The 26302-nt window shown below is 40.0% G+C and overlaps 1 protein-coding gene across 1 annotated transcript in view; it reads left to right on the forward strand.

Moving 5' to 3' along the window:
• Positions 1-26302, forward strand: part of PEAK1 (pseudopodium enriched atypical kinase 1) — a 204726-nt gene that overhangs the window by 136089 nt on the left and 42335 nt on the right. Inside the window, 2 exon segments of the mRNA XM_032468993.1 lie at positions 15300-18064; positions 18066-18553. Of these exon segments, the coding sequence (XP_032324884.1) occupies positions 15413-18064; positions 18066-18553 (3140 nt within the window). The 5' untranslated portion in view covers positions 15300-15412.

A 26302-nucleotide genomic window follows, 5' to 3' on the forward strand; every position in this document is an offset into this window, starting at 1 on the left:
TGAGAAAGAGAGAGTTGTATACAAATGGTCATAAATACCACACGATGGGAAATTTCAGGAGGAAACTGTTAATTCTAAAAGGATGATCTACAACTTCACAGGGGAGTTGGCATTTGACTGAAGCATCAAAAGCTTTGTAGAATTTTGAACAATTGTTAATACAAGTCAACATGTAGAAGATGATTTTTTTTTAATTTATTTTTTTAACAGGAGAACTGGGAATTGAACCCAGAACCTCATGCATGCTAAGCATGCGCTCTACTGCTGAGCTATACCCTCCCCCCAGTTTTTTTAAATGGTAAGACAGTATCTGATCACAGAAGAGCAGTATACTTTATTCTAAAGAGTTCAAATGTATTTCATGGGCAACTGAGAACCACTAATGATTTTATGAAGTAAGTAAAGTGGTAAAGATTTATATTTTAGCGAAATTAGGAGACAACAAGGTACTATCCCAGTACTTCAGACAAAGAGTGATGAAATCCAGGACCCAGTATGTGCAAGAGAGGACAGATCTGAGAGACAGAACCTGGCATTGATTACATACAGCGTGAGAAGGACCAGGAGGGGTCAAGTTGACCCAGCCTGAATACCTGCCAATGTTGTGATACCATTAATTGTAATAGTGCCCAGAAGAAGGTGGGGCATATTTTGGAGGAAACATTATTAGTTTTGTTTGGAGTGGTCTAGAGACAGTTGAAAGCTGAAGTCTGGAGCTTCAGAGGACAGGAGTAAGAAATACAGGTTCTGGGAAGTTATTTCACCCTTTTATGTTTGGGAATAGGCAAGATCACAGAAGAGATGGTTAGAGAGTCATTGTTATTTCTGTACAATTTCTGTACAGAAACACTGATTTGATTTGATCAAGTTAATTTTGGGTGTAAAACAAGAGCAAAGAGTCTATAAGTGAGACCCTATGGCTCTTTCCTCCTTTGTCTAGTTTTCAGCTGTGCCTGAATAGATTATCTTGCCAGGTTAGCTATTTCATCAGAGAAGAATTGTTTCTTATTATATATGAGAAATATTTTTTAACTGTTTGAGGTTATTAAAGGACTCTGACAACAACTTCATTTCTTCCATTGTTAAATTTGTTTCAATGATTCAGATTGGCATTTTAGCCCAAATTTGCATTTACACAATCTTTTGAATTGACAGTAAATTCTGGAGAAGACTTTAAAGATATTCATCTTGTCAAACAGCATGTTCATTGTGTTAAATACAATCTGTGTATCAGTGTGTGCACAACTGATCTGTGGACAGGAAAAAGATGTGGAATGGTATATAGTAGGATTTTTGGCTTGAGGTTTTATTGGTTTTCATGTCTTTATTTTCTAATTGCTTTCATAATATAAAGAATTAAGCTATTTTTTATTTCTAAAAAAGATAAGGAACCCAAGGCCTAGAGAGTTTGATAACTTGCATAAACTTACAACTAATTAGTAATGGCCTTGAACCTTGTTATTTTGTGCCTCTGAGGGTTCTATTGACTGGTGGGTTGTTATGATAGGAATGGGAATGCATCCAGTTCTCTGGCAACCACAAGGACCAGGGGCCCAAAATGAGGCATGGCTGGCATTCTACCTGTCATTCTCCATTCAGAGAAGCATTGGCTCTCTGCAGTGGTCCAGTGTTACAGACCACAGGCATGGATGTGCACGAATAAGGAAAACGAAGACCCAGCATTCTTTTGATGGTAATTGAGCTTTTTCTTCAATCAGAATGTGATCTTCTTATATGGTAATACCCACTAACTCTCTAGAGTCCAGTTTTCTTGAGGAAACCTGTTGGCATATGCTCATGCCCATCTGGACTGTGTGAATCCTCTGGCCACAGTTCCCATCCTTCATGCTCCGTCACTGGCCCCATCACTTCAGCCACTAAGCCTAAGTTTTATTTTTTGCCTTTATTTATAGTAAAATAAAGGCAACTAAGAAATTGTCACTTTACGTTTTTCTTTCCTTCCTGCATCCATGTCAGCATCCTGAATCTTTTATATTACCCTCACCAAACCATTTGAACTCAAGATTTAGAGTCAAGTTTATATAAGAAAATAGCAATGAAAGTATTTTTAATGGGAGGAAATTTTAATCACTTACTACTTGGTTTTACACTATGTTTGATGTTTTCATTCAATCACCAGTTTTCTCATTTTTGGCAGTTGAAGTAGCACAGTTGTCGCCAACTTAATTGTCCACACTACTCAGTGTACCTCTGGGAAGAATCATCTGGGCCTTCATCTAGAGAGACCCCAGGGTCATCTTCAGTCACTGTCCCTCTCCCTCCCACTGGTTGATATGTGTTGTCTGTTCAGCCTCTCAAATTAGCCCCTGCCCGTTAACTCCTCCAGCCACTGCATTAGTTTGAGGCTTTATCTGGTCTGATATTATAAAGGTTGAACCAGCCACATCTCCTCCAGCCTTAATGTATCCTTTCCATATCCGCCTAAATTTGTAAAGCACCTGTAGTGTCACGTTACCCTGTTGCTCAGTAACTCGTTTCTGATACAGTCTGACAGCATCTCTTGAAAATAATGCAAAACACAAGTCCAAAATGGGATGCTAAGGTTTCTTTGCAAGTCAGTTCACAACTTGGAGTACGTTTTCCTTGTAGAAACAATAAATGGTAGATAGGTTTACAGGGTAGCCGAAACTTTCAGTTAAACTGTCCATTTTAGTTGAATCCTACCAGCATAGTAGGCTACCTACCAGTGTTCCCATAGAGATAGCTTTCCATCTGCCCAATTGGAATGTCAAGGTGGGGTTGGTATGTGTAGAGGATATTGGAAGAGATGACTTCCCTTCCTGTCCTCCATTGGATATAGAGATTTAATGAAGGAGGAAAGAACTAATATTAATTAAGTTCTTACTATTCGTCAGCATCTATTAAGCACTTTATATTTTTATCTTTTTTGAGATATGATTGACATTTAACATTATGTAAGCTCAAGGTATACATTGTGTTGATTTGATACATTTATATATTGCAATATTACTACCATAGCATTAGCTAATACCTCTATCACATCATATAATTATCATTTCTATTTTGTGATAGAACATTTAAGGTTTAGTCTCTTAGCAACTTTAGAGAATGTAATACAGTATTGTTGACTGTAATCACCATGCTTGCGTTAGATCCCAAAACTTGCTCACCTTCTAACTGCAAGTTTGTATCCTTTGACCAAATCTCCCTAATTCTCCCACTTCTCAGTTGCTGGTAACCACCATTCTACTCCCTGTTTCAATGAGATTGGCTTTTTTTTTTTTTTTAAGAGTCTACATATAAGTGATATATATATAGTATTTGTCTTTCTCTGACTTATCTCACTTAGTATAATACCCTCAAGGTCCATCCATATTGTCACAAATGTCAGGATTCCTTCCTTCTCATGACTGAATAATACTCCATTGTGTATGTATATATATATATATCCCACATCTTCTTTATCCATTCCTCCACTGATGTACACTTAAGTTGTTTCCATTTCTTGGCTTCTGTAAATAATGCTGCAGTAAATGTGAAGGTGCAGATATCTTTTTGATAACCTATTTTCATTTCTGTTGAATATATATCCAGAAGTGGATTGCTGGATCATATGATAGTTCTATATTTAATTTTTTGAGGAACCTCCATACTGTTTTCCATAGTGGCCTACCCAGTTTACACTCCCACCAACAGTGCACAAGGATTCCCTTTTCTCCACATCCTCACCAATACTTGTTACCTTATCTTGTTGATAGCCATCCTCACAAGTGTGAGGTGATACCGCATTGGTTTTGATTTGCATTTCCTGATGCCTAGTGATGTTGAGCATCTTTTCATGTACCATTTGAATGTCTTCTTTTGGAAAATCTCTATTCATTTCTTCAGCCCATTTTTAAATCAGATTTTTTCTGTTGAATTATATGAGTTCTTTATATACTGTGGATATTAACCCCTTATCCAGTATATGGTTTGCAGATATTTTCTCCCATTCCATAGGTTCCTTTTTCATTTTGTTGATTGTTTCTTTTGCTGTGCAGAAGCTTTTTAAATTAGTTCCACGTGTCCATTTTTGCTTTTGTTGCTTGTCTTTTGGTGTCATATCCAAAAAAAAATTGTTTGCCAAGACCAATATCAAGGAGCTTTTTCCCTGTGTTTTCTTCTAGGGGTTTAACAGTTTCAGGGCTTATGTTTAAATCTTCAATTCATTTTGAATTGATTTTTGTGTATGGTCTAAGATAGGAATGCAGTTTCATTCTTTTGCACGTAGCTCTCCAGTTTTCCCAACACCATTTTTGAGAGACTGTTCTTTCTCCATTTTATTATTCTTGGCTCCTTTGCCAGAAACTAATTGGCCATATATGCATGGGTTTATTTCTGGTCTCTGTATTCTATTCCATTGGTCTGAATGTCAATTTTTATGCCAGTACCATACTGTTTTAATTACTATAACTTTGTAGTGTAATTTGAGATCAGAAAGTGTGATGCCGCCTCCTTTTTCTTTCCCAGGATTGCTTTGGCTATTCAGGGTCTTTTGTGGTTCCATACAAATATTAGGATTTTTTTTTCTCTTTCTGTGAAGAATGCCATTGGAATTTTAATAGGGATTACATTGACTCTGAAAGGAAGAGCTAAAATTGTTCTGTTGTTATTTGCAAATAATACAATCTTACATATAGAAAATCCTGGAGGGGAGGGTATAGCTCAAGTGGTAGAGCACACACTGAGCATGCACAAGGTCCTGGGTTCAGTCCCCAGTACGTCCTCTATAAATAAATCAACAAACCAACCTAATGACCTCCCTACCCACCTCCAAAAAAGAAAATCCTAAAGACACAAGCAAAACAACTTGAAACTGATCAATGAATTCAGTAAAGTTGCAGGATACAAAATCAATATATAGGAATCAATTGTGTTTCTATACACTAACAATAAAATACCTGAAAAAGAAATAAAACAATCCCATTTACAAAGACAATAAAATACTTAGGAATAAATTTAACCAAGGAAATGAAAGATCTTTACAAGGGAAGCAAGATTTTTATGAAAGAAATTGAAGCAGACACAAGTGGGAAGATACCCTGCCTTCATGGATTAGAAAAATTAATATTGTTAAAATGTCCGTACTACCCAAAGCCATCTATAGATTCAATACAATCCCTGTATATTTTATCTTAATTCATTTTAACAGTGGCTGTGTGGGGTAGATTGCTCTGCCCCTTTAACAGGTGCTTAGCAAATTAGTAATGTAAATAGGATTACGAGAGGAATGCTCACCTGACATAAGAGAGTATTGTTTTTATACACTGCTTTTTAAACCTTAGTAATTTATAGACTCCTTTTAATTGACTTTAAAATTGCAGTCTTTCAATATTGACATACATAATTATTATAATTTTGCTTAAATATAAATAAACATAAAATTAGATATAAATTCTTTATGTTCGTATTTCTCATTTAGCTATTAACTGAAACAAATTTAAAAGTTAAGTACAAAAAAAAGCCCATAAAATTAATGAAATGCAAATTAACGTTATTTTTGTACAATAGCTGGTGTTTTGCTGAGACTGACTTGCTGCTCAGAGTATGAATATGGAGCTGCCTGCAACCCCACAGGTTTCTTGGCAGCTTTCATTACCATTGGCGCTTTTCTTCTGACCTATTTCTTTCCATGATGTTGAACATCCATGACTGGTACAATGTACAGTCACTGCACCATGATGTGCTTTGGCCTCTACTTGGTGGGACTGTATCATTCACATATTAAGTGAGCCTCCTTTTCTGGTTCCTTACAATTGCTTTGCTCTGCATATGTTTGTATTAATTTATTTTGGATTGTAAACCTTGCTTTCAGTTCAGTAGGAGAGCTGTTTTGGAGAACTCATAGATCCTTGAAAATACATCCTGGATCCCAGATTGAAAGATATTCTTTTAATGTATTTTTAGGCCATTATTTATTTACAACCATTATGAAAATAATTCTTATTTATTTATTTGAACCGTCCTCCAAATACCTCTACCAGGAAAGACAGTTATGCTAATTTATTATGGTATCTCTTTGAAAGCAGTAAATCTATATTTTAAAGTCTTATGTAATTCAGACTTTCATTAATTTGGAAGTATTTCTTCCTTTAAAAGTCTAAGTTATAAATGTCTTACAGAATGTATTGTTCACTCTTTTCTGTAGCTGGGGAAGGTAGATTTTAGTTTGAATGGAAAAATAATGCCTCCTACCAAATGTGCAAGTCATGCAAGACAATAAAGCCTCCTAGAATGGTGAAGACTGATAACCGAGGACCTTATTGCTTCCTCTGATTTTGTTGCTGTAAACATTCAAGTGGGCTTTCTTTGGGAATAATCATCTGTTTCTGACTTCTTTTTCCTTCCCAACTTCTTTTTTCCATTCTTCCTTATTCCCTTCTTTCAAACCAGAGGTCATCCGTCTTTTCCCGTCTCAGGTAGCCTACAGTCAGGTTTTCTTCACTTGACAGTTGAGGGCAGTGGGGAAGAACACACAGCAGGCAGCCTCTAGCAGCATCTCACCATCCACTGTCAACCAGCCACTTACACACCCTCCAAGTAAGGGGGGCTCCCGACTCACGCTGGGCTGGATGAAAGATCGTACCTAATTTGCCTCGGAATATTCATTGCTTCAACTCTGCAGCGCAAAAACCACAGCTCTGGGGCAGCCCAGCCAGCTTAATTGTATGCCTGTTAGTTCCCTCCTACTTGCTCTGCAGTAAGCACAGGACCCTTCCCCCTCAGAGGTGAGCTGGGAAGTGTGGGTGTGCCTACTTCTAACACTTCTTTGTTCAAGATGGAATTCCGCTGTGGTAGGCAGTGCTGCTGCTGCTGAATGGCCTGCCTGCTTTTCAGGTACCACCATGCTTATGTCTAAAGCAGCCTCCAGACGCCATGGAGAGCCGAGCTCTATCACTGATTCATGCATACATTCATCCACCCTGGCTCTCCCACGTGCTAGCTCTGACCTGTGACAAGTCTCGGTTTCTTCATCAGTAAAGTGGGGCTTATAATAGTATGTACATCATAGAGTTCTGTGAGAATTACAAGTTTTCATGGGCAAAGAGCTTTAAATGGTGCCTGGCATTTAGTAGAAAATGCTGGCTAAAATTATTATTATTCAGGAAGCAGTTATTTGGTATCTGGTATATTCTTAGCAATCCAAGAGATACAGAGATGAAAAAGATACAGCCCTGCATCCTAGGACTCAAACAATTACAATACAACGTGGTTTTATAATAAAGGTATTTGGGGAGTTAGGTAAAGCTCCATCACAGGTAGAATTTGAACTGGGTCTCGAAGAATAAACAGAGTTTTTCCAAGTAGAACAGCTTTAGAGAAAATACATTCCAAGCAGAGGGAATAGTTTATGAATAGAATAAAACTGTAAAAGACTTTGGAGTCCTTGGCTGTTATTCGATGACATTTTAACCTCTTCTCTGATACATACCTTGTTGAGGAGTGGTCTGAGATGGGTTCAGTGAACATTTTGGAACTTACAATCATATAAATAGTTATTACCAGGTTTATGATATTAATAATAATTATTATTATTTAACTGGTTCATCAAAGAGTTTAAACTTAAAAAAAAATGCGCTGGGACCTAAGTAAGCAGTGCCTCTTTGCAGTGGTGTATCTGCTGTTGCACAATTCCGCCGTGTGACGAGGACTGCCATGTGACAGAGCAGTAAATCGTTAGGAAAAAACTTGTGGTTACAACAAGTGGGAGTGGATGGGCTTCCTTCTTTCAACAGACCTCTAGTTGAGTTTTCAAAATTAAGCAGATTTGACCTTGGTCTCTTCTTTAGATGGAAGAACCTTATTTCTGAAGTTGCCTGTTCTTGCCATAGCAAAGAACTGTGGGGGTTTTTTGTTTTTGGTTTTTTTTTTTTGGTCAGATCTCAAATTAAGAAGGTTCCTCTTACTCATGAAATTTCCATTTGTGTACCAGATTAAAGCTGAGTTTTATCTCCTACAAAACCTTTTCCTGCAGCTCTGCTCTCACTTCCTCTCCCCACCCTTTTAGTCATCTACTGAAGGGCTTGGCAGCTGGTTGAGGTATCGGGTCAGCATTTTTCACTATGGAAGAAGGAAAGGTTGGGAACAGTGACGTGAGGGTACTTGTCACATTTTCCTTTCCTTTTTTATTTAAATGACCTACATGTTCCATTACAAAAGCCTAAGGAGAGCCTCAGCGTGTAAATTTTACTTCCGTGGCCTGGAGGTGGCATATAGGTGATAGTGTCCTTAGAAGCCCACGTACAGCAGTGAGGCGTCTTGATTCTGCCTCTGTGGCGACACATATTATGAAGAGCCTCTGGGAGTCACGGGATTGGGGAAGAGGCTTAGCAGTTCATTCCCCATCCTTCTGTTAGCAGGTCCGCCCTGGGCGCCTTTCGGGAATGCGCCGTATGCACTGTTAACACACCACTTACCCACTCTCACCTTCTTCACAGACTTGGAAACCGCATCGAGCTCGAGGAGCTCTGGCTCTGTCTGTGGGTCTGTTTACCCCAGAGCTGAAACCCTGTGTGGATTTGGTTGTTCTGTATTAAATCTGCCTGAAACTATAGGACTAGCAGCAAACTAATTGTTGTCATGGTCTATACAGCAGGAGAGAGAGCAAAAAGTCATAGATTCTTAAAAAGCTGTCATGACTTGAAGTGAACTAGGCTCCTTGTGAACAGCTTCCTCTGTAGCCCAAAGGGCTTTGGCCTTGAAAACTGTCAAATACAGAATATGATTTTAGATCATGGAATGCCGGCTAGCTCCTAGGGGCAGCTTCAGCCACTCAGCTCTCCCATTGACCATTTCATCTGTAAGATTTCACTTTGAGATTATAAGGAATATGGAGGCAAATGAGTTTTTCTTAAAAAACGTTCCATTTTGGTGCTCCATAGCAGACCTGTTTTGGCACCTAAATAGAAGACACCAGGCTAGGCTGTCATACATCCTTGTTTAAGTGCCTTAGGAGACACATTTTTTTTTTTTTTCTGAAGCATAACTGGTGGGTGACTAGAGTTTCCCATCTTAGAGATGTCCGTGTGGAGCAGACAGAACTCCTGGTTATCGATCGCCATTTCACAAAGGCAGTAAAGCCCAAGGATTGCTCTTTGGACAGAGCTACAACTGTACAGCTTCTCTTTCTAAGAGCCTGTTATAAAATAGTTTTGACAATGTCTTTAAGTGCACATCTCTGTCTCCAAACATAATTAGTGTTGAAAAAGGAAGCCCTCCTGGTTATAAGGCTCTGTAGCTTGGACAGCAGCTCCATCTGGTGCTTGCTAAAGGTGTTGGCTTGGTTCATCTCTTGGTTTTATAACAATATGGATACAGATGTACACAGAACTTGTGAAAGAATGTCAAATCCAAGGTCTCAGTTTTATTGATGGGTTTCTACTGCACACAGCTCTGCCATAAGCTAATTGTGTTCCTGGTGAATCTCATTCGTCTGTCTTATTGATAATGTGATAGCTGCTAATCAACTCAACAGCCTCTCTTGACTGAATTAATTTACTTGCTCTCAAAGCAGGGAATTATTTTTACTATTTATCTACCAGTCTTGGAAAAAGAAAACACACTGTACCTCTTACAAAGAGAAAATTTAATCCTCTCTTATCATTGGTGAGTTTAACATGGTGAACAAGAGGTGAGGTCAGGATGCCTTATTCTCTTGTCTTTAGTGCCACAAAGGCTAAGGAGACAGGGAATTTTTTAAAAAAGATTCTTGATGACTGACAGGAAATGCCCCAAACTGTTCATAGATGTTACTTCTAAATAGGATTAGGCATGATTTCATTTTCTTTGTACTTTTCTGATTTTTCACAGTGAGTGTGTTTAACAGAAGGTGAAATATCTTATATAACAAAAGAAAAAATTATCTTAAAACAAAGCATATTGTAGGTAGATGTAGCCTAGAGTTGCTATTCTTGAGTCTTTCTCATTCATTTATGTGGCCTCTCTGGGCTTCAGTTTCCCTTGTCCATAAAAAAAGAATTAAACTAGCCACCTGCTCACTGTTAACAATCTAAGGTTTGTGGTTATCTACCTCTTTTTTCCTGTTCTTTCAGCCTCTCCCACTTCCCTCTATCTTTTTCCAATATGTAGTCAATGTAACCCAGTTTCTGCCATCTTAAAATAAGGAAATCCTTTCTGGACCCTCTCCCCCATACTCCCAGCTCTTTCTTTCGTCCACCTCCCACCTAAACTTTTCCAAAAAGTTATCTAAAATTGCTCAATCTCTTCACTCTTCAACTCACCGCAGTCTGCTTTCCATCCCCACCACTGCACCAAAATACGTGCCAAGATTACCACTGAGCTCACGATGCTAAGTTGCCAAGTCCTGTGGGCACATTTAAGTCCCCATTCTCTGTCACTTCTCAGCAGCACTTGAAATAGTTGTCTTCTTTCCGACTAATGAAATCTCACCTGGCTTCTATATCATCACACTTAGGGCTATAATTTTTTTTCCCCTCTTGTCCCTGGTTCACCCACCAAGACCACCTCCCTGGGTTACTCTCTTATTTTCTTTTTGGCCTAGCTTTTCCTGTGCTAGTAATTCCAAAACAGAAAAGAACAGCAGAATTCCTTTCTGTGTCCAGACTTCTAAATTCAGTTGCTTGCTCTGTTGTGTGCAAGCTAACAAAATATGGACTCAAAATCTTCCCCCACTTAAGTTGTACCTCCTCCGACATTGTCTCCATAAATGGCCCCACAAATCATTTTAATACATAAACTCAAAACCTCAACATCCAAAATCTAGTCCGTCATTCATACATATACCTTCATCTGCCCTCCCTGATGCCAGGTCCTAACCTGGAGCCTTGTCATACCTCATTTTGCCCACAGCCACCCTGCAAATAGCCCTGGCCTCCTGTGCTGTTTTTCCCCATCAGCCAGACTGTCTTTTTTTTTTTTTTTTTTTTAAGTCAGATTTATTGAGGTTTGATTTATACCCAGTAAAACACCTTTTTTTAGCATACAATTCTATGAATTTTGACAAAAGCGTGCAGGCATATAACCACCACCACACAACATCTGGATTGTTTCCAGCTTTTGCCTATCACCTTTGCATACAGTCTTTGTAAATATAACATTTCATGCCTAAGAGTGGGATTGCTGGCTTCTATATAAAATTTATGTTTAACTTTATAAGAAACTGCCCAACTGTTTTCTGAAGGGGCTGAGCCATTAGCATTCCCACCAGCGCTGTGAGAGACTCAGTTGCTCCTTGTCCTCCTTAGCACCAGTTTTTGGTTTTGTTTTCATTTATCGCAACCATTCTAATAGCTGTATGGTGGTACTCATTGTAGTTTTAATTTGTATTTCCATATGTCTAATGATACTTGGCATCTTTCACATGTTTGTATGCAGTCCATGTACCTTTGGTAGAGTGCTCAAATCTTTTGCCTATGTTTTTCTTTTTAAATCAGATTTGTTTTCTTTTTGTTGAATTTTGAAAGTTCTTTATATATTCTGATACGAAGTCCTTTGTCAGATAAGTACATTGAAAGAAACTTCTCATTTCTGGCTTCCCTTTTTCATTCACTTATCATTATCTTTGTCAGAACAAAGGTTTTTAATTTTGATGAAGTCCAAATTATCTGTTTTTTCTTTTATGGGTCATACTTTTGGTGTTGTATCTAAGAGTTCTCCCTAACCCAAGTTTGCAAAGCTTTTCTCTGATGTTTTCTTCCAAAAGTTTTATAGCTTTTACATTTTATACTTATATCTGTGATTCATTTTGAGTTAATTTTGTGTATGGAGTGTAATGTATAGATTGAGCTTCATCTTTTTTGCCTGTGGGTATCCAGTTTTTCTAGCACATTTGTTGAAAGGGATCTCCTTTTCATCTTTGTCAAAAATCAGTTGACTATATTTGTGTGGGCCTATTTCCGGTCTCTGTGCTGTTCTGTGTCTATTCTGATCTATATCAGGGTCTGTGACCTTTTTCTATAAAGAAGCAAATAATAAATATTTTAGGCAAAGTGGCAAACCAAGATATTATGTAAGTACTTGTGTAACAAGAAAGAAAACAAATGTCCATGAATTTTTTGACAGAATTCAAAATGTAAAAATTGAGTAAAATTTTTTATAACACAGCTCTACTAATAAGAATGGAATTTTTTTGGGGGAGAGGGAGAAACAGTTTGTGCTAAGATCACCAATGATTTCATTAATTTTGCTTAGTTTAGGATTCAAAGTTAGTGTTTCCTCTCATCAAAATTGATTACAAATGTTTATTATTAATGCATATCTGTAATGAAATTTCACTTATTTTTATCTTTGAAAATGTCTTTTCACAACAATTATTCAGGTAGCAGTGGAAGCACTGCAATGTGTGGAGTGCTGGAGAGCACCCATGGTGATGGAGTGCCACACAGTCTGTCCTAACTGCTCAGCTGTCCACTGTAGCGCAAAAGCCACCACAGACAATGTGCAAACAAGTGAGCCTGGCTAGGTTCCAACAGAGCTTTATTTATGGGTGCTGAAATTTGAATTTCATATAATTTTCACTTGTCACAAAATACTCTTTTTCAACCATTTACAAATTTTTTTCAACCATTTAAAAATTTAAGAAGCATCTGTAGCTTTAGGGACATATGAAAACAGGCAACAGGCTCCATTTGACCATGGGTTGTGATTTGCTTACCCCATTTCCCCCACCTGTGTTTCCATCCTTTTGCCAATACCACTTTGTCAGGTTACTGTAGCTTTTTATTGAGTCTTAAAATCAGGTGAGATGAGTCCTCCAACTTTGTCCTTTTTCAGAATTGCTTCTGGCTATTTTAGTTCCTTTTCTGTTCCATGTACATTTTAGAATCAGTTTCTGATTTCTACAAAAAGTGCTGGTGGATTTTGGTTGGAATTACGTTGAATCTACAGAGCAATGTGGGGGAAATTGACATGTTATAATGTATTTCTCTATTTGTTTACGTCTTTGATATCTTTAATCAGTATTTTATAGTTTTCTGCATATAGATTCTAGATTTTGCACATATTTCATTAGACTTATTTATCACTGTTTCATGATTTTTGGTCAGAGCCGTCTCTTTTGAATGCAGATTGGATCATGTTGTTTTCCCTGTTTAAAACCCTTTGGTGAGTTCCCAGTGCTCTTTGGATAAACTCTACAATCTTTAAAAGCCTATAAAAGGCCCTATGAGATCTGGCCCCTGCTCTCCTTTGCAGCCTCATTTTTTGCCATCCTTCCTTTTGCTTAAAATGTTTCAGTCTCAGGCTAGCAGGAAATGGTTTTATCAGCTAAGTGATATAGCTTTTAGAGTATCTGAAAGAATAAATAAATGTTTTCAAACAAACACTTGAAAAGTAAATTTTAACTTTATTGAAAAAAGCCATTCAATGATCTCCAGCAAAGAATGAACTTAGATTTTGGCCATGTCCGTGGGCTTTCTGTGTGGAATTCTTTGATCTTTAAGTCTGTACTTCTTCCACTGAGGCCAAGTGCTTTCTTTATACGTGTTGTTTACAAGGGACCTAGCTTTACACGTATTAGCTAAAGAAGATATTCTTCCCTTCCTTATAAACATGCTGAAACTTGGCAAAAAGACTGGGTTTCTGACAAAACTAAGGATCCTGTCACCGTCATTGTACAAGAATGAAGTTAAACTTTCCAGCTATTAAAATAGTTCTTACATGTACATGGCTTCTGCCAGCTTTATTGCAATATCCAGAGTAGAACTGTAGGGCTGTAGTGGTGTTGTTTGGGAAGGTCTGCAGCTGTGTGACTAAGACGAGAGAAAGAGAGCCACGGATTCATTTTTTAAAGATAAGCCTTACAACCAGCACATTTCATCAACCAGTGTTTATTCAGCTGCCAGACATACAGCGATGAATAAGATATAGGCCAGGCTTAAAGAAGCTCAAAATCTAGTGAGAAAACAGACAAGTAAAAATGAAAGTGCTTGTTCATAGAGGTATGTCTAAGTGGCTTTGATAGAACCAAGGAGAAATGAGCAGCCCAGTGAGATTTAGAGTATGAAGGCTAGTTGATTTTCAAGACACAAGGCTAAAAGGGAGGCAAAGACTATATGTTGAAAACCTAAGGAGCTTTTATTACATCCTCAACTCAGGGGTTCCAGGACCTCAATGTGCATAGAATGAGCTGGGAACTTGTTAAGTAAGAATCAGGTTCCTGGACTCGTCCCTCAGACACTGACTTGGCAGGGCCAGGGTGGGTCCCCAGGCCATTCTTATTTAGCTAGCAGCCCCTGTCTGCACACTGACATTTGTCAGCCAATGCATTAGAAAAGATTGAACCACAGAATAGTAAAACTAGGTAGTAAGATGATGATTTTAGCATTTTAGAAAGCTAAATCTGATAGTCGTGGAGAACAGTGGAATCACCTGAGAATTCATTAAAATGCAAATTCTGATCCAGGAGGTCTGGGATTGGACCTAAGATACTGCATTTTAAACAAACTTCCAGATGAGGCTGATGCTGCTTGTCTGAGGACTGCACCTGGAGGAACAAGGGTGGAGCGGTTAGGTTGGAATAGGGTGAGACCATAGGTATGGAGTTCAGTTAACAGCCTATTGTAGGAATCTGGGCAAAAGAGGGTGAGTATCTGAACTGCTAGCAGTGTCTGGTGATGGCAAGAAAGAGTTCCAGTGGCATGTAATAGATAAAATCGGCAAGACTCATTTAGGAAGGGAGTTAAGATGTGGAGTTGGAAAGTGAGGGGAAGAGTGTCAAGAGTGGTCTGAAGGTTGGAGCTTAGCTGTCTGGGTGGATGATAGTGGCAGTAACTGAACAGTAATAAAGACAGAGGGAAAAGGTGGCCTGGAGCGGGGAGGAGGGCTGATTAGGGTAGAAAATTTCCTTAGAGTTGGGAAAAGGGGTAGCTAGAGGATTCATCCTGCATGCACTGTGTTTGAGGAGTCTGTTAGATACCCAGAATTAATGGGTGAGTAAAGGCAGAGGAACCCACAGTGGAGTAGGAAGTGTCAGACAGGTTGGAGGATAATGAAGGAGTGGTTTCAAAGACATTTTCAGGAGGGGATGCTCACAATATCATTGTCACAGAGAAATCAAGTGAAGTGTTGTACATGGTTCAATGAGACTGCATAAAATTATGGTTAAAAACTAACATTTCAAATTGCTGATTGGCCAAAGAGAGGTCATAAATTGCTCAAATTAGTTTATCTCTCAATCTGTTAATCTAATGAAAAGTTTGGGAATGGAGCCAATTTTTTCAAATCGTTCATCATGATAAACCTCATTGTGTCTTTTCTATTCATATTTTCTTCTTCTCTCCTCTCCCTCCCCCCAACAGATTGATCACACTTAAAGAGCTGCTATGAAACACAGGGGAGGTGAAAACTAACAGATGGAAGTTTTGCCATGCACTGAAAGGAAAGCATTGTCTGTGAAGTTCTATTTTTAAAAATGTCTGCTTGTAACACCTTTACTGAACACGTGTGGAAACCTGGTGAATGCAAGAACTGCTTTAAACCTAAAAGCTTACACCAACTCCCCCCAGACCCTGAGAAGACACCCATCACCCATGGCAATAAAACTAATGCCAATCACAGTAACAACCACCGCATCAGGAACACCGGAAATTTCCGGCCACCTGTGGCTAAAAAACCCACTATAGCTGTGAAGCCCACTATGATGGTGGCAGATGGGCAGAGTGTGTGTGGTGAGCTTAGTATCCAAGAACACTGTGAGAACAAACCTGTCATCGTAGGATGGAATCGAAACCGGACAGCCTTGAATCAGAAACCACTTAATAATAATAATAATGAAGGTGATATTGAAGGATTTAGCCCCATTCCTAAGCCTTATGGGAATAACGATAGTGCAAAGAAGGTATCAAATAACAATAACGGACTAACTGAAGTGTTGAAGGAGATCGCAGGCTTGGATACCAGCCCTCAGGTGAAAGGAAACGAAGCAAACTCCAGAGAAACCTTCTTAGGAAGAATAAATGATTGCTACAAACGATCACTGGAAAGAAAGCTTCCACCAAGTTGCATGATGGGCGGGATGAAGGATACTCAGGGCAAGCACGTTATTCTGAGCGGGAGCACAGAGGTGATCAGTAATGAAGGGGGCCGATTCTGTTACCCAGAGTTTTCTAGTGGTGAAGAGAGTGAGGAAGATGTGCTTTTCAGTAACATGGAGGCGGAGCACGAGAGCTGGGATGAGAGTGACGAGGAACTGCTGGCCATGGAGATTCGCATGAGAGGGCAACCTCGCTTTGCCAACTTTAGGGCGAACACTTTGTCTCCTGTCCGATTCTTTGTGGACAAAAAATGGAATACTGTCCCGCTGCGAAATAAATCTCTGCAGAGAATCTGTGCTGTAGACTATGATGACAGTTATGATGAAATCCTGAATGGTTATGAGGAGAATTCCGTGGTCTCCTACGGACCAGGAAGCGTTCAGAGCATGGTGTCATCTGACTGCACATCACCGGATTCTTCTTTAACAGAAGAATCACGTTCTGAGACAGCCAGCAGTTTATCCCAGAAGATTTGTAATGGGGGAGTGTCTCCTGATAACCCAGGAGAGTCAAAGGACGTGAAGGAGAATGAGCCCAATCATGAGAGCCTTTCTGGTAATAATCAGGAGAAGGACTCATCACAAGCATCCAAAAGCTTAATAAAAGTTCCAGAGACACACAAAGCAGTCCTTGCTCTCCGATTAGAAGAGAAGGATGGCAAGATTGCCGTACAGACTGAGAAGCAAGAAAGTAAAGCCTCTACGGATATTGCCGGGCAAGCAGTAACCATAAACCTCGTTCCTGTAGAAGAGCAAGCAAAGCCCTACCGCGTCGTGAACCTGGAGCAGCCCTTGTGCAAGCCGTACACTGTCGTGGATGTGTCGGCAGCCATGGCCAGTGAGCGCCTCGAGGGCCCTGGTAACAGTCCCGAGACGAAAAGCTCATCTTCTACTCCGAACTCTCCGGTGACATCCCCCGCACTGACATCAGGACAAATAAGTGCCCATTTCCAAAAATCCAGTGCAATCCGATACCAGGAAGTATGGACTTCCAGTACCAGTCCACGACAAAAGATGCCCAAGGTGGAACTGATCAGTGGTGGAACTGGACCAAATGTCCCTCCAAGGAAGAACTGTCACAAATCAGCACCTACTTCACCCACAGCCACAAACGTTTCCTCCAAAACCATCCCTGTTAAGTCACCTAATTTGTCGGAAATAAAATTTAACAGTTATAACAATGCTGGTATGCCACCTTTTCCAATTATCATTCATGATGAACCAACTTATGCTCGGAGTTCCAAAAATGCTATCAAAGTTCCCATTGTAATCAATCCAAATGCATATGACAATCTAGCCATCTACAAAAGTTTTCTCGGAACAAGTGGAGAACTTTCAGTGAAGGAAAAAACCACAAGTGTAATAAGCCATACTTATGAAGAAATAGAAACTGAAAGCAAAGTGTCAGAGAACACCACTAGCAAACCCACCGAATGTCCCCAAGCTAAAGGGTTTTCAAATAGCACGGAGCGTAAAAGGGGCTCGGTGGCCCAGAAGGTTCAGGAGTTTAGCAGCTGCCTTAGCAGAGGTCAGCCTTCACCGCAGAGAAGCTGCAGTTCCAGCCGCAGCTCCCCAGCCAAGCTCCAGAGGACCACGCAGGAACCTGTGGCCAGAACAGAAAGCACTCCTGAGTCTGAGCCGGTGGGCGGTGGCGGCACCAGGGAGAAGGCCAGCACGGTGCTTTCGCAGATTGTGGCTTCCATCCAGCCCCCGCAGTCTCCGCCAGAAACGCCCCAGTCTGGTCCTAAAGCGTGCAGTGTGGAAGAGCTTTATGCAGTTCCTCCCGACGCCGGTGCTGCCAAGAGTACGCCTAAGAGCACGCCAGTCCGGCCCAAGTCTCTCTTTACGTCCCAGCCCAGTGGCGAGGCCGAAGCACCTCAGACTGCGGAAGGTCTTACCAAAGTGCAGAAAGATCCACTCACGAAGCCGGTCACCACGCCTCCCTCCAAACCGGTGACTAACCCCCAGAGCGAGCCACCCCCTCCCTTTCCCCCGCCACGCTCCACTTCCTCCCCTTACCACGCAAGTAACCTTACTGCAGAGGCATTTCACCAACTGGACCAAGCCCACCAGCCCTACCAGGTCAACGGAAGCAGAATCAGTTTTGCATTCCGAAGGCAGCAGGCGGGCAGCGGATGCCAAACCGAAACGCTGGATATCGTTTAAAAGTTTCTTCCGCCGTCGGAAAACAGATGAGGAGGACGACAAAGAGAAAGACCGAGAGAAAGGGAAACTGGTGGGCCTGGATGGCACAGTCATCCACATGCTGCCCCCTCCTCCAGTTCAGCGCCATCACTGGTTCACAGAGTCAAAAGGAGAGTCCAGTGAGAAGCCAGCCATCGTCTTCATGTATAGGTGTGACCCTGCCCAAGGCCCGCCCAGTGTGGACCAGGGCAAGGCCAGGGCAGACCAGTCAGCAGTTGCAGGGAGGGGTGCAACGGAGGAGGGGTCACTGCAGGACCCAGAGAAGAAGAAGAGTCGTCACTCTTCTCCATCACAGATTCCTAAGAAAATTCTCAGGTATGTAAAATAGACTGGCAGAATGTGGGAGTTTTTCCAGCACATTTTCAGTTGCTAAGTTTTTGCCTTCTTTAAGATTGTGTAAGAGCCATTTTTGTTTGTAAGTAGTGCTCAGCAGCTATCATCTATCTTTATAACTGCATTCCTAGATTAGAATATTATTAACATGATCTTATTGCGCTGAGCAAGGTTTACGGCCCTGGATCTTTAACTACAGTAGCCTGCTGCATTCTGGTAAATGCGGAAGGGCTCTGACATAGAAAAGCAAATCCATAACACTTTAAGAGCAATAAATAATATGTTGCTTTGAAATGCTACGGTAGTGGGTGGAAGAAACAGGATCACATGAATAAATGGTGGTGCTGGTTTTTTCTTCACTGGAAATGAAATCAAACTCTTTAAACAGTTCTGTTTGGCTTTCACTGAGGTGTTATCTCTATATGCATTATTTTTTAAGGGAATATTTGGTTTTTTATTGCTGTCTCTTTCTGTCCTTTGATGTTGTGGAAAGGTGGGGTGGGGGAAGCAGTTTATAGTTATTTAACATGTAAGTGAAATAAGAGAAGTTGATTACTGAGATTGAGAACCAGTAGTATTAACTTAATCCAACTAGGCAAATTGTATACCCACATCAGTTCTCTAAGCAGTAATTTTCTTTAATACTTGAATAACTGTTTATTCATTGCCTACCCTGCATAAGACACATCCCAAATATTTATCTCAGATCCTTGTAACAGGCCTCCAATCTGGTTATACTCTTCAGATGAAGAAACTGAAAACCAGAGAAGTTAAGAGGAGACCAGATTCATACAGCTAGTAACTGTCAGAGCCAGAATTCAAACCCTGACCTGTCTCACTCTAAAACCTGTATTCTTCCTGTTCTGTTGCATTCTTAATGAACGTAAGATCAAGCAAAATTTTTCTGTTTTCACTTATAATCATTCACATAAACGTTTATGTTTAGGAAGCATAAGTTTTTTTCTTTCTCATTTGTATTGTAAGCAAAATTAATGAACTGCCAATACAAGCAAGACACTGTTAATCCCAAGTTTGTAACAAATCGGGTGAGTTCCTTATAGCCCCTGTGCTTTTTATTCTTAAGCAGAGGTATGCCCTGAGTGTTCCACGCGTCTCATTCTGAGTCTTCCTCCCTCTTGCTTTACAGTAATCGTTCTCTGCCAGGCCTGGCCTCCTCCCAGCAGAGGCTGATGGTAGGATAGATTCTCTCACCAGCTTTTCTTTAGAGAAATGTAAATAAAAATGAACTCTTAATACCTTCACTTTTACTAGCAAAGTGCTGGGAAGTTTTATATATATTCTTTACTAACATAAACTTTTTACATACCCCCAAATAGTTGTCAAAATGCTAGCAACTTCCTATTTTTCTTAAATCCATGTAGTAAGAAAGCAGATAGAATAGTGGTAATATGTTCCTGGGAAGAATAGTCTTATCATTGGTAGTTGAAAGTGGATGATAGAATATTGCACTCCAGTAGTAATAAAATATGTCTTTGCAGTTTATTGGTTTTTTTTTTTTTTTTTTTTGGAAAGATGCAATTTAAACGGCATGTGGTTGGAGTTAACCTAATGGCAGATAATTCTTGCAGGTCAACGAATGGCTTTGCTCCTCACTAAGTTGGGTGGTGGTGTATTTACCCACATCCTGGAAAACAGAGTCAAGAATGATTTGGCTTCTCTTCTGTGGAACGAGTCTCTCTCCTTTGTATACATGCCACTCACTGTACGTGGCCTTGAGGGTAGCCTGGGCCCTTGGCACAGCAGACTCATTACTATACAGCTTATATTTTCAAAAATTTGTATGTGGGCCGGTCATATCTTCCAGAATTGATCAGTTCTTTGTAGGTATCATGCATTTATCCAGATAATGCAGTACATTTGCCCTGCTGGTTGTCGGATATAACCATGCCTCACAAAAACTGGAGAGCTATTAAAACACAGATTGCTGGGCTGTGTTCCCAGAGACTTTGACTTCGTAGGTCTGAGCTGAGTCCTTCTGACAAGTTCCCAGGTGATGATGATGATGGTGCCAGTCTGGGGCCACAGTCTGAGAACCACTGCTCTTCCCACCATTCTGAAGCTATATACTGAAGTGTAAGCAAAGCAGCTTTGAGGTATTAAGCTTCTCTTAGAGACACATTGGAATTTTCAAATTTCATAATGTTCCAGACTAAGTAGGAAAAGAGGTATTAACTAGGTTTTTTTTTAATTTTTGAAAGTTTAAAACGTGAAAACTCATATTGAAAAATATACACCATTTGGTTTTTCAATAATTACTTCATTTACTTGGCTACACCATTAGTATTTACTTGAAGCAACTTTGAGAGGAAAAACATCACTGTCAAATGTCAAGGTTTGTGTTTCCGGCTTGATGGCAGCGTAATCACTAAATTACCATCTGACGACTGGGGAAACACATTGCTGGAAGAAATGAAAATATGAGCTTTTCTATAAGTAAATGAAGATTCCAAACCTAAATGGTGTATGAGGAATGAAAACTACTCTGCTGAAGGCCAGACCCTAGACTCTGAAAGATGAGGGACTGTGTATAGAGCCTTTCATTATGGGATTAGATTGTCGCTGAGTTCATTTATTTGACGTCAGGTGACATAAACTGAATGAATGAGTTGTGTCATATATGTGCCACAGGAATACAAAGGGAGAAGGATGATCACGCTGCTGAAATAATGGCCTTGGGTTTGACTTCAGCGTTAGCTCGCTCTCTGGTCCTTCAGTGTGCAGTGGCTCCAGTGACACCTAGCACATAGAGCTGACCTAAGGATGTAATGGGAGAACATGCGGAAGACTTGGCACATGTTGGGTGCTGTAAAATGTTGGTAGCCCCTCTGCCCTCAGTGTGACAAATGCTAACGTACAGTATGTTCGGAGTAGCATAGAAGCACAAAAAGGCAGGTGATTGAATCAGCTTAAAAGAAATGAAGTCAGCTTCTCAGAAATGAAAAACAAACCAGAGCTTAAAAGACAAATAGGATTTTTGCCAGCTGGCTGGGGAGGACATTGTAGGCAGTAGGAACTACATATGCAGAGTCTCAGAGAAGATGATGGAAACAGAAGCAGGACAGGTGACTGGAAAAGGGTAATGACTAGACCAGTGGTTCTTAAATTTGGTCCATGCAAGTTCAAGTCGTAACCATGCAAAAGGCGCCATTTTCATAATAACACTAAGACATGATTTGTTTTTTTCACTGTGTTGACATTTGCACTGATGATGAGAAAACAAGAGCGGGTAAAACTACACCTTCGCACAAATCAAAATCATGCCTAGTTTTAGAAAAACGAACATCTGTTTCACTTAAGAATGCCCTTGATAAAGTAGTAAATTTTATTAAATCTCAACCCTTGAGTATATTTCTATTTTAAAATTCTGTGTGATAAAATGAAAAGGACACTTGGGTCCTTATGCTGCATACCGAAGTATGGTCATCTCAGGGAAAAACACTCGTGAAATAGTTGTTTCAAAATTTGAATTACAAAGCTGAACCACCCCTTTTTTCTTGGACCACCTTGAAAGAACAAGTGACAGACCAGCCGTGGTTACTCAGACTTGGGTGTTCGACAGATAGTTTCCCAAGAATGGACCTAGTGAGCCTATTACTTTAAGGAAGACAACTGACAGTATTTGTTGTCAGTGATAAAATTCAAGCTTTCAAGCAAAAATAAGAATTTTTGAAAACTTGTATCTGTTACCATGACCTTGACAGCTTCCTAATACTTACATTTTTTCTGATGCAATCGGTGGTGGCATTAGCAGAAAGGTTTTTTTTAAATTATATAGTGAAATGTGTCAACATTCAGAAGATAACTCAGTGAACTCAGTGAACCAGTAACTTCCAAATGACCCAATGCAGGATGTTACAAAATTATGCATGAGTAAAAGATCCATTGAAACTGCAAGTTAGACCAGTGGATTTTAATATAACTGAGTACAAAAAGTTCATTGATTTGGTTTCAGATTCCATACTGCAAGTCGCTCTTAAGAAACTGCCACTTACCAAGTTCTGGTATGGTCCCAAAAAAGGATATCCACGGTCGTCTAAGAGACTGTTGATGCTCTCTTTCCCACCTATGTATCTGGATCAGACTAGTTTACCTACCATCTCTGCAACTCTTTGGTGTCCAGAGCGTGGGGAATAATATTGTGTAGTGAGGTAAATGCAAGCACTGGAGTCAGATGGACTACGATTTGAATTCCAATTGTATCGCTGGTGGTTGTGTGACATGGCTTAACCTCTCTGAGCTGAAGTCTCTTGACCTGTACAATAGGGATGGTAATACCTACTTTATTTAGAGATATTATGAGGACTAAACAGATATTTATAGAGCGTCTAGCAATAGGAACTGACCTCTTTACAAATTATGCTTAGGGCATCAGAATTTAAGCTAATCCTTGCTCAATATTTTCCCCCTGCTTTCTGTTCTTAGAACAGCCAAGTACTGTTTCTTAAATGTAAATCCAGTCACATCCCCACGTGTGTATATGGCCTCTGTCTGCCTGTTTAATCTTTCTTACTCTCTTGCTCATGTAACTCCAGTTATTCTGACTTGCTTTCTTCCCGAGTGCCTTGTTTATAATGTTGACCATGAAATCGTTACTGCAGGACCACCTTTTAATGGAGACTATCTTAAAATAGGTCATTTTATTTATTTGCATTTTATTTTAAACTTTTTATGATAGAAAATTTTAAATATATACAAAAGCAGATAGATTCGTAAGTTGAACCACCATTTACCTCAAAACCACACTTTAACAATTATCGATTTATGGCCAATCTTGTTTAATCTGTATCCCGCACCCCATTATTTTGAAGTAAATGCCAGGCATTATTTCATTTGTAAATATTTCAGTATGAATCTCTAAGAGATAAGGTTTTTTTATTTTTTCATCATAACCGTATACCAGAAAGGGCTCTTTAAACTTGAATGGCTAACCCCTAGCTAAGCATCACCCAATATCAAGATATTAAATACTGTATGTATTCTGATGACTCCCAAATGTCTCCATTCCTGACCTCTCCCCTCCATGATTCACATACAACTATACACTTGATATCTCCACTTTATTTTTTTATATGTTATTCTCTTTTTTTTTTAATTCTTTTTTTTTCAAGCTTTTTGTGGGGGGTGCAATTACATTTTTTTTTAATTTATTTGTTTTAATGGAGGTGCTGGGGATTGAACCCAGGACCTCGTGCATGCTAAGCATGTGCTCTACCACTGAGCTATACTCACCCCCCTTGATATCTCCACTTTAAATGTCAAATGGACATCTCAAGTAAAACAGGTCCAAAACACAACTCTTGATTTTTCCCTACAAATCTGTTCCATCCCATGTCTTCCCTTGATAAATGGTCCAATAATCTATCTTGGTGATCAGACTAGAAAACTAGGAGTCATCTTTGTTTTTCTCTTTCCCTCACTCCCTACATCCAAAATACCATCAAGTCTTGTCGACTCAACCTCCTGAGCATATCCCAAATCTATTTACTTCTCTCCATCTCTGCTTTACCACCCTGGTCCAAGCCACCATCCTCTCTCACCTCTTGTATTTTCCTAATTCATCTCCCTTCCTCATCTCTTGCCCCTTTTAACCTAGAGTCTCTGGAACAGACAAGTACTCTTTTTAAAACGCAGATCCCATTGTTTCAACTCGGTGAAGAAAATCCCTGTGGAATATGACTTCTCGCAGCCTGTTTAACCTGTCTCATGCTCACCCCCTTGCTCATGAATTTCTCACATTACAAATAATGTAGAATAATATAACATAACAGTTTCTTTCTGTTCTTCAAACATGCCAAGCGTGATCCCTCTTTACCAGCTACTCCCTTGGTTTGGTCTGCTTCCTTCAGATCTTTGCATGCTGGCTCCTTGTCATTCAGCTCTCAACTTAAATGTTACTCCCTTGGAAAAGTCTTCGCTGACCACCAAATCTTAAGAAACTCCCCCCACCCTCAGTCACTCTCCATCACATCATCCTTTTTTTTTTTATTTATTTAGATTTATTCACATTTATCACTTTTTTTAATATATACTATTCCATCATTTCATTCCTCCCTTCTGGATTCAATTTCCTTCTACCCAAAGTATACCCATTTAGTAGTCTTTTCAGTAAACTGTGGTGGTGAACTCTTGGCTAAAATTGTATTGATTTCATAGTTGGTAGGCAGTATCTATTGCCAATCACATACATGTCCTTAAAAATTTAGTTTTAAATTGTTTTTTCTAATCAGTGATGAAAATTAATTAATGATGGAGAAAATAACTGTAACTCGCCCCAAAGTAACTGTAACACTCTCAGCCAAAGTTAAGGATTTTGTTTGCTCCCTGAATGGCCTTGTTGGTTGTCTTGAGTAGGTCGTGGGACCCAGGTCAAAGTTCACAATAACTTGCAGTGTGTGTGAAGTAAGAAGTAAATGTACGCATGCGCTAGTAGCATGAGTAAGCATTATGAACAACACACATGCGCGGGCATAATAAAAGGACAAGTGCATACACCTGAGGGTGCCCTCCCCCCCCCCCCCGCCGCTTGTACTGCAATAAAGTGCTGGTTTGCTCCGCGTCGGTGCCCCGCGCCTTCTTCCAGTTAGGCAGCTCGCCTCCTCGAATCCCTCTTCAGCTTCCTGCAGCTGACAGGCCTCTTGACCTTAGGCTGACCTTCCTAGCTCCACCAGCCCTGAACGTCCCGTTCCTAGTGAGCAGAGACCGCTAGCATGTACCCCTGGATACCACGCACGTCCAGTTTCTCCAGGACTCCCAGGACCATTTCAGGAATCTAGCTGTGCCTCACACTCCTGGGATTCTGTCCAAACCTCAGCCAACTTCTGTCTTGGACGGGGAGATTAGGTTCGGCACACCTTTACCCCCTTAGGAACGCTAGTCATCTGTATAAGCCTTCTTACACCCTTCCAAGGCCTGTTTGATTTTCTTAGAGTCCTCAGAACTCAGCTATATTCTCAATAATCCAGGAGTCAATCCTGGGAGCCCCTCCAATCCACTCTTAAGATTCACGGTACAGACCAGGAATTCGCAAACTGTGACCTGTGGGCCAAATGTGACCTTTCACCTACATCTGTCAATGAAGTTTTATTGGAAAACAGTCACTCATTTTTTTCACAGGTTGCCTACAGCTGCTTTTGCGTTAGAACAACAGGGTTCTGAGTGGTTGCAGCAGACACCATATGGCCTGTGAAGGCTAAAATATTTACTATCTGACCCTTCACAGAAAAGTTTGCTGACCCCTGGACTGAGCTATTATATCTGATTTGTCTGTGATCTGTAGACATTCTGGTCACTAGACAGGTTTGCTACTCACTAAGGTAACCGGAGTCTGAGTCTCTTTATGTACATGTGTGCGCGCACAGGTAGTACGGGAAAAAGTCCAAGCACCTCGTAGATTGCGGTGAAAGGTGATGTCCTTCTCAGGAAAATTCAGCTAGAAGCTTGAATTTCTTAATGCTTATGCTCCAGTTATATCTTTCTTTTTTGTATATACAATCTTATTTTTTAAGAGCGCTTTTCTTTTTTTAATTGAAGTATAGTTGAATTACAATGTTATGTTAGGTGTACTCCAGTTTTATCTTAATTTGCATTATCTCTACTCTTTGCTAAGAGAACCTGTCAAAGTCCTTTTCAAGCTTAGGAACAAACTAGCCTTGAAGATCAAATTCTTATTTCTCATAAAGAAAAAAAAATTGGAAATAGAACTGGAAGTAA

This window comes from Camelus ferus, chromosome 27, assembly GCF_009834535.1.
Source record: "Camelus ferus isolate YT-003-E chromosome 27, BCGSAC_Cfer_1.0, whole genome shotgun sequence".
Lineage (NCBI taxonomy): Eukaryota > Metazoa > Chordata > Mammalia > Artiodactyla > Camelidae > Camelus > Camelus ferus.